Source organism: Balaenoptera musculus, chromosome 6, assembly GCF_009873245.2.
Source record: "Balaenoptera musculus isolate JJ_BM4_2016_0621 chromosome 6, mBalMus1.pri.v3, whole genome shotgun sequence".
NCBI lineage: Eukaryota > Metazoa > Chordata > Mammalia > Artiodactyla > Balaenopteridae > Balaenoptera > Balaenoptera musculus.
The window spans coordinates 111,076,814-111,085,770 of record NC_045790.1 but is presented as its reverse complement, the minus strand read 5'-3'; the positions used below and the strand labels follow the sequence as shown (position 1 = coordinate 111,085,770).

The following is an 8,957-nucleotide window of genomic DNA, read 5'->3' as shown; positions in this document are numbered from 1 at the left end:
GAACATTTCTGAGAATGAGAGGCGGCACTCCTAACAATTATGCTGGGGTCGCAGGCACAGATGGGGACTCTCTTGGGCAAACAGCACACCTGGTCACCAGTAATGTGTACCTACTCACCCACCCCCCACCAACCCACCCACAGGTACACTGAGTGGGTCCCTGGGGATTGGATCCAGGAAGTCCCCTTCCCACAGACTTGCCTCCATCCTGACCCCTAGGATTGGGATCCTGGGACCAGCTGGTTCTCTTTTTTTCTGTAGCTGCTCCTGGGGAGGGAAGTGGCCAGGCTGTCCCAAGGGAGAAGGGTACACAGAATGGGACGGCCCAAGGTGGGTTAATGCCAGGGCAGCAGTTTAAAGGGGCAGGCCCCACCTCCCCAGCACAGCCAGTCACTCTCCATAGGCCCATTCATCCCTACCTAGGTTTTGGATATGACCAAGCTGTGTGACCTTGGGCAAGGCACTTGACCTGTCTGAGCCTCAGTCTCCTGGTCTGCAGAATGGAGGAAACAATGCTTTTCACCCAGCAGGGGCTGTTATAAATTTTATTACCATCAGGGTGGTTTAAGCAGGTAGGAGTTATAACCCTTGGTTGCTGGGAGATGTCCCGTCTGGAGGTCAGAGAAGACAGCTGACATAGAATGGGACCCTCATAATGCACTTCCTGGTTCAGGCTCAGAGAGCCTGTTGCCCTGGTTGGTTGGGCTGGTTGGCCCCAGTCACTGGTTCTGCAGGGCACAGGCCACCCCGTCTTCCACTGCTCAGCTGCTGGGCTAGCCAGATGTGCAGCAGCTGCCACATTCCACCCAGCCACAGCCCCACCTCTGGGGCCAGAGAGTGGCTCTCTACACCCGAAGCATGACTGGACTGCGTGAGTCACGAGATGTCAGGTCTGAGGTACGTCACCGCGGAACAGAGAGGAAGCCTGTTCTCCACCCGCTGGGGATGCTGAGACTGGGCCTTGCTGAGCCCCCCACGGCTTGAGCAGAGAAAGGTTTAAGGCCAAGAGCAGGCATCAGAGCAGCTGTGTGCCTCTGTCAGCAGAGAAGCTGGGTAGCAGGGAAGAGGGTTTGGGGGCATCAGACCCCGCCCCAGAGGTCTGCAAAGCACCCCCATCTCCTTGACACCACTTACACCGGACATCAATCATCAAACTCACAGTAGAGCAGCAACCTCCTGTTTTGGCCTCCCCACCGCCTGTCCTCCCTCCCAAACCTACCAGCTCACTCCCTGGGTCATTGACGTGCATCACATCACCCCCCTAGCCCTGGCCTCGGTTTTCAGTTTCTCCATGGAGGAGCGCACCTCTTCTCTGAATGCTCTCCCCCAGTGAGTTTGCAGGGGTGGGGAAGGCACAGCCCAGCTCTCATTATATGGTCTTGGACCCAGAGACCCTTGATTTTCTGAAGAGGAGTAGCGGGGGACCCCGCCTAAGCTGGGTTGGTCCCTCCTGGGAAGCTGGAATCAGGTCAGTTTTCCAGCTTGTCTCTGCCAAGCTTTTGACCTGATGACAAGTAAACATGGGGGCCATGGTGGGTCCAGGTGGGGGCAGTGGGGACATTCTCTTCCATCAAGCACAAGAAAAGCAAAGAAAGCTGCTCTGCAGAGAGAAGAAAACAAAGTAAACGCGGAGGGAGCAGACGCAGAGACCAAGGGGAGGGGCGGGAGGGAAGGGAGAGGCAAGCCCCCGGCCCCTGACCATCTCTGAGCTTTGGCAGCCCTTCCTACCCCAGGATTCCAGGAGACTCTCCCAAGTCCTCGCAACAAACTCCCCTTTTCTGCTTAAACCAACCCGGGAGGGGGGCAGGCCTCGTGGTCAAGAGCCCTGACTGGGCATGCGCCATAATCCCGCCTGCAACCTGAGTTCCTGGAGTGACCCGTGCGGGCCAGGCCCCTACGCTGCAAACGCTGGGCTGTTGCCCACCCTCTTGCCTGGAATGTTCCCTGCTGTCTCCCCGCCCTTTGAGGCCTGTCCCAAAGCCCTCCTCCCCCTCTCCTCACTGGTGTCCCTCCCTGAGCCTTTCTGCGCTGCTGGACACTGGTTTTGAGTTCCTTTCCTGCCTCGGTGTCTCCAGCCTGAACCAGAGGTCAGCTGAAGACCTCTCTGTACCCCACCCCTCCAACTCCCCCAGGCCCTAGACTTTGCCTAATAAGCCCCCCAGAGCAGAGAGGAGAGGGCAGATGCCTGGGGTTGCAGGACCCCAGCAGAGTGCCCCCAGTGGGAAGACACTGGCAAAGCCGATGGGCTCAGCTTTGTCACCTTCCTTCTACCTCATGGGGGCCGACAGGGATCACTGAACCTTCTGCCACTGACTCACTGTGGGGGGGGGGCATGTGCACCCACAGCCAGGTGGTGAGTCTGCACCCACAGCCGGGGCTCCTGCTGCCGACCAGCACCGGAGGACCAAAGGCACACCACCAGCGAGTAAAGGGGTCCTTTATTGCCACGTTAAACAGAGTTGGTTAAACAGAAATGGTCTGGGCTGCTGCCTGTCACCCCTGCTGGGGCAGGAAGAGCGCTGGGAAGGGGCTGGGCCCCCCGAGGCACCCATCCTCCCAGTGCCAAGGCCCCGCAGTCTGCTGGAAGAGGGCCCGGGAAAGGGGAGGAGTGCCAGGAGGAGAGGCCGGGAACCCTGGGCAGGGCCTAGCCACAGGGGGAGACCCTAGCGTGACAGGCTAGAAAGGCAGCCAGGCGTCCACGCCCAGCAGGGCCTCCCGTGTGGCAGGTGGGGCCACAGGGCTGCAGGGCCAGTTTGGGAAGTGTCGATCGGTCAAAGGCCAGCCAGGGTTGGCAGGGTCACAAAGGGAAGATCCAAGCGACCTGTCTGAGCCCCCTGACCCAGGCCCCCTCAGGTCACAAGGCCATGGCCCAAAAGGGGCACTGGGCCTAGGGCAGGTGATTCCTTCAGTGAGTTTGACCCAGCCCCAGGATCTTGAGAAGGAAGTATTCCACAAAGCCAAAGATATCCCTGCATGGGTGGGCCACGGCCCGGCCGGCCAAGCAGGCTGCACCACGGCCCCAGGAGCCCTGGGCCTCAGGTTCCTTTGCTGAGAACCCCCCGGAATCTTGTGTCTTTTGACCTGCCTGGTCCCTCAGCTATGCAGAGCTACTGGGTGTTCGTGGCGGGTGACACATTGGTCAGGGGGGGCTGCAGGACAGAGGGCAGGGCTGGGACTGGGGGCTCTGGCTCTTGCTGAACCTGCCCTGGATCTCTGTGGATGACCCCCCCGCCCCCGACCCTGCCCGGTCCCAGCCTCCCAGGTACCAACCCTGCCTGAGTATGGCAGTGTCACAGGGCATTTAACATAACATAACGTAACATAAACACCCCCAGCATCCAGAGGGGGCGCACCACACATGGGTGGACTTGCACGCGTGTGCACTGCACACACGGGCACATGTCCGCATGTACCTGTGCATGTGTATGTGCGTATGGGGTGGGAGGGCACGCTGATGGGGGTGTGCACACCGTAGCCGCCTGGGTGAGCTCTGAATGCACACTCACTCCTGCCGGTGGGGAGGGGGTGTGGGCACAGACTCGGGAGGGTACGCGGCGGCAGGATCTGGGGAGTGTGCCTGCATGGGGAGCCTGTGGCGGGCGTGCATGCCCTGGGCCGGGGGCACCGTGGGTCCGGGCAGCCCTCACTGCCAGCTGGCACAGCTCTCGGGCAGGCTATGCAAAATGGCCTCCAGATTCTGCTTGTCAGCACGGATCTCAGCGAGGTTGCTCTCGAAGCTCTGGATCTGCAACCCCTGCTGCTCCGACTCCTGCTGCAAGAGCCTCAGTTTCCCTTGCAGCACCCCTGGTGGGCCCAGTTGCAGCCTCAGGCGCTCCAGTGCCCGCTGGGTCTCATTCAGGGCCCGGGCAGGGGCTCCGAGGGTGTCCAGTGACCCTGTGGAGGGGCACGGACAGCCTCAGGGTGGGCTGCCTCCCCTGCAGGCCCCAGAAGCCCTCCCCAGCCCAAACCCTCCAGGCTCCTGAGTGCCCACGATCTACCAGGAAGGCAAGGGACCAAGAGGGCAGCGTGGTGAGGCAGGTGAGGGCCTGGCCTGGGCACCCCACCGGGCTTATGTGCAGACCCTGGAACTTTCCCCCTGGGTGGCACTGGGCAACGGTTAATTTTTGTTGTCGCTATTACTATTACTGTTAAAAAGTGAAGGCCTTGGGTGAGTCCTGAGCCCCAGTTTCCTCATCTGTAAAGCAGTGTGTGCGTGAGGGGTCCCCATAATGCCTGCTGCTCCCACACACCGTTTCAATTCGCTGAGAGCCCACACGTACAGATGGCACTTGTGAGCCAGGATGCGGGGACGTCAGGGTGAAAAGAAAGGTTTCTGGCGTCAGAACGAGGGTGGGTGAGGCAGACGGGGCAGGAGGGGCTGCAGGCCTGGGAAGCAGGCAGCAGGGGTCTAGTCTTGGCCCCGCACACATGAGGACTTCCCAGAGGAGCCTCTCCAAGTGTAAAACGAGGGGGTGGGGCCGGGTGCTCACATACGAACTTGGTGATGGTGGCACGGAATCCACGGGCTGTCTCCCCCACCTGGCCTTTGTCACCTTGTCATTAAGGTGGCATTCAATGGAAAGACAGCTGAGCCAGGTGGGAGAGTGCTGGAGTCACAGCAACAAATCCTAAATGGCTTCGAATCCCACAGGACCCCCCTGGGCCCCAGGGCTCCCCATCATGGCCCTGAGTTTCCTGGGCAGTGAAGGCTGGTTTGGAGGACAGGCGGCTGCAAGGGCTGAGCCCGGGGCAGGAAGAAGCAGAGCGAAGCTGAGCCCTGCTGCCGGGCAGGCCCTGCTCCCAGCCAAGACTCGGAGAGGTCCCACCATCCACGGGAAAGTCCAAACAGCCTGGCCTTTGAGGAGGTTACAGCCTCCACTCTATCTGCCCAGCTGGGTCTCCTGGGGCGGGGACAGGGTCTAGGTGTGCGTGGTCACTCCTGCACCCCCGAGTCAAGCATAGTGCCGATGTGAACGAATAAATGACAACCACAACGGCCAGAGTGGTTTACCCACATAGAGCGTTTGTTTCATGCTGGGCGTCGTGTTCAGTGCGCTGAGTTCTTGCGGGTATAGACCTGTGGCTACGAGCAGGCACTCTGAATCGGTCAGACCTGAGTGTGAGCCACAGCCTCCCCACTGACCGGCTGTGGGACCCTGGGCACATCATTTAAATTCTCTATGCCTTAGTTGTTTCCTCATCTGCAAAATAGCAAGAGCATAAGGACCCTTCCCTCGAAAGTTAAAATGAGATAAGATCATGTGTGTGAACAGCTTAGTGGAGGCCTGGCATCCAGCCAAAATGCAGAACATGGTGATTCTTCCTTGTCTTATTGATCATGATGACTGAAATGCATGCTGTTACATGGATGAACCTTGAGGACGTTACACTAAGCGAAATAAGCCAGGCACAAAAGTACACACACTATATGATTCCACTTAGGCGAGGTGCCTACAGTCCCAAATTCGCAGAGACAGAAAGTAGAACAGGGGTTGCCAGGGGCTGGGGGGAGGGGGGATTGGGGAGTTTGTGTATAATGGGGACGGGTTTCATGTTGGGATGATGGATGGTGGCGACGGCTGCACAATCAGGTGAATGTTGTGCCTAATGCCATTGACCTGTACGCTGAAAGATGGTTAAAATGGCAAATGTTATGTTTTGTGTATTTTACCCCAACTTTTAAAACTGCTTGTTGTTCATTTCAGCCTAACTGCTCTGATACTGTCCCCTCGCCCCTGCTCTGAGGGCTCCACGTCTTGGGGGCTGTCCCTTTCACGATGTACTGTCTCATCACACACTGCACAGTGTGGAAAGCACTCTCTAAACTACCCCACTGTTACTCCCATTTCCCAGGTGGGGGAACTGAGGCTCAGAGAGGTGGAGTGACTTTCCCAAGGTCTCACAGCCAAGGAAGGGAAAGTGCCAGACTTGAATCCCAGTCTCTCTGATTCCAAACCAGCGCCTGATCCTCGATGCCAGACTTGCTTCTGTGACGTTGTCTCTCCTTCTCTGAAACCCTCCACCACTGAGGGCGGACCTAGTCACCTGGCACCTACAGGTGTTCTGTGGGCGGTGAGTGCTCCGTGTCTCTCCTCTCCTCCTGACTAGCAGCCCCTGGGGGCACGGAGTGAGCATGCTTCTGGAAACCATCCCTGCCTCGCCCCGGGGGGCCTGGAGCGGTTACAAATGCTTGTCATTGACCACAAGGCTCGGGATGGGGGGAGCCATAGACAGGAGGGCTAGGGGGCAAGCTTCCCCAGGACGGGGACTCCCAGGAAGATCCCAGGGATGCATCGGGGACCCAGGGGGCCGGGGCCCGGCCTTGGGGTCTCCTTACCCAGACTGGCAAGCAGCTCCGACAAAGCTTTGATGTCCTTCTCCAGAGAGGTGCGTGATTCCCGGATCTGCTGCTGCATCTCGCTCAGCCCGGCACCCACCTTTTGGGCGGGGGTGGGGGGGAGAAGAAAAGCTTGAGCGGCTCCTGGCTGGCTCCCGGGACCAGCGGGAGAAGCAGTGCTGGGGTCTCAGCACACGTACCCGATCAGCTGCTTCTAGCTGCTGTCTGCGTGCTTCTGAGGCTAGCACCTGCTGGGAGGCCTGTCGGAGCATCGACTGCGTCTGGCTGGAGAGCCGGCCAGCCCGGCGGTGCTCTTGCTTCCCCTCCCTCAGCAAGGCCTTGGCGAGCTACGGGGTGGGCGGCAGCAGCAGGGAGGGGAGTGTGAGCGGAGAAACTCCTTTTAGAGGTAAAGGGTGACCGCCCCGCCAAGTGGTCATAGATTCATGCACCAGATCATTCATTCATTCATTCATTCATTCAACAGCTGTGTACCAGATGCCGGCAAAGTGCAGATGGCTGGACACTACCCATCTCCCCCGAGAGGAGAAATTCCAATAATTTACAGGTGGGGAAACAGAGGTGCAGAGAGGAGGAGCTGGCCAAAATCAAAATGGCAGGACCAGAAACCAAGCCTGGGGACTCCTTCAATCCAGCACTTTCTCTAGGAAGCTGTAGAGGCAGTTTACTTGGGCCCTGAGTGACAGTGCTGGGAAGATGCATATCGATTCAAATTTGGCCCTAATTAAACAAGAAAAGTCTAGAAGTTTAGGGAGTAGAGCCAAACAGACCGAGGTGTGAGTCCTGGTTATGTTAAGTTACTGAACTGGGCTGGGCGTCAGGGTCCTCACCTGTCCCATGGGGACAGCAGTGACAACTCTTTCATGCGGAATCAACAGGGTCACCCGCGTGAAGCTCCAGAGCTCAGAGCCTGGGACCCCTTAGTAAGTGCAGAGTATTCAGCATTGCATACAGAAGGGGCATTTACCCTACAGAAGGGCACCTCTTCTATGACAGTCCTCCCACAGGCCCAGAAGGCAGGGACGCCCCTGGAGTCACATCCGTGGCCCTGACCTTGGCACTGTCCTTGGCCAACAGCTCGGCTTCCCTGCCCTTCTTCTTGGCACTGGAGGAGATAGATGCCGCATTTCCCAGCATCCTCTCCACCTGCTTGGTCTTCTTTTTGGAGTCTGCAAGGAGCCTGTCCTGGACGATGGCTGCCTTCCTCCTCAGTGCGGCCTGGTCCTTGGGCCGAGGGAACCTTGGCTTCATTCCTGTGAACCCGGCCGAGGCTGTGTCAGGAAGGCTGGGCTCATGCCTGGAGAGCCCATCGGGTGGTCACTGCCAGATGTCTGACCAACCCCAGACCCTTGGACAACGTGAGCAGAAGTATGAGATGCTTGAGATCTGTGTGTAAACTTCTCAGGCTCACCCAGGGAAAACAAATGAGTGAGACATACTTCCCTGTGAGTGTAAAGATTCATGTTATATTATGATACTTACTAAAGTCACAGAATTACACGGTGGCCAATGCCTGGGCCAGTGGTAGAGATGGGAGCTATAGCACAGTACACAGAAAGATCCATTAAGTTCTTTGGTTTTACATACCACGCATTTCTAGATAGGCTTTGAGGCAGCTCATCGTGATGAACAGACCAAAAACTGGACCATTAAAATGATAAACCAGGGCTTCCCTGGTGGCGCAGTGGTTGAGAATCTGCCTGCCAATGCAGGGGACACGGGTTCGAGGCCTGGTCTGGGAAGATCCCACATGCCGCGGAGCGACTAGGCCCGTGAGCCACAACTACTGAGCCTGCGCATCTGGAGCCTGTGCTCCGCAACAAGAGAGGCCGCGATAGTGAGAGGCCCGCGCACCGCGATGAAGAGTGGCCCCCGCTTGCCACAACTAGAGAAAGCCCTCACACAGAAACGAAGACCTAACACAGCCATAAAAAAAAAAAAAAAAAAGATAAACCAAAGGCCATATGTAACTAGGGGGATGATGAAGAGTGAGAAGTGCCAGAAAATTAGGATAATGACGGTGCAGGTACCAAATGCACTATTTACCTTTTAGCCTCCTAGCAGCCAAGACAAAAAGAGAAATTCTACGATTCACATAGGTTTTTATTATCTAATAAGAAGTAGTTTCCTTCTACATAGAAAGAGAGACTTTTTCATTTCCTTTCAGATAAAATTCTAAGGGAAATTTATCCTAAGGAGTACTGATTATAGTAGACAAAGTCAAAATTTAAAAAGAATCAAGGGGACTTCCCTGGTGATCCAGTGGTTAAGAAAACACCTTCCAGTGTAGGGGACGTGGGTTCGATCCCTGGGCGGGGAACTAAGATCCCACGTGCCACGGGGCAACTAAGCCCACGCATCGCAACGAAAGATCCCGTGTGCTGCAACCAAGACCCGATGCAGCCAATAAATAAATAAATAAATAAATTTAAAAAAAAGAATCAAGCCTTCTAATATCCAGGGACATAATACTACATAATCATTCTATGAAGATAATCCAAAAGTTAGATCTACTTTGCTTCCTGTACACAGAATTGGCATTTCTTAAAGTGCACTCTGGGGGGACTCCCCTGGGGGGGACTCCCCTGGTGGCACAGTGGTT

General features: G+C 56.8%; 1 protein-coding gene across 1 annotated transcript in view; it reads right to left on the bottom strand.

The window, feature by feature from the left end:
- Positions 1–2,458: 2,458 nt before the first annotated feature.
- LAMC3 (laminin subunit gamma 3) overlaps positions 2,459–8,957 on the bottom strand; it is a 61,145-nt gene continuing 54,646 nt past the window's right edge. The window contains exons 25-28 of the mRNA XM_036854195.1: positions 7,409–7,608; positions 6,538–6,684; positions 6,338–6,437; positions 2,459–3,894 (exon numbers count right to left, since the gene is read on the bottom strand). Of these exons, the coding sequence (XP_036710090.1) occupies positions 3,644–3,894; positions 6,338–6,437; positions 6,538–6,684; positions 7,409–7,608 (698 nt within the window). The 3' untranslated portion in view covers positions 2,459–3,643. The remainder of the gene's footprint in view (positions 3,895–6,337; positions 6,438–6,537; positions 6,685–7,408; positions 7,609–8,957) is intronic.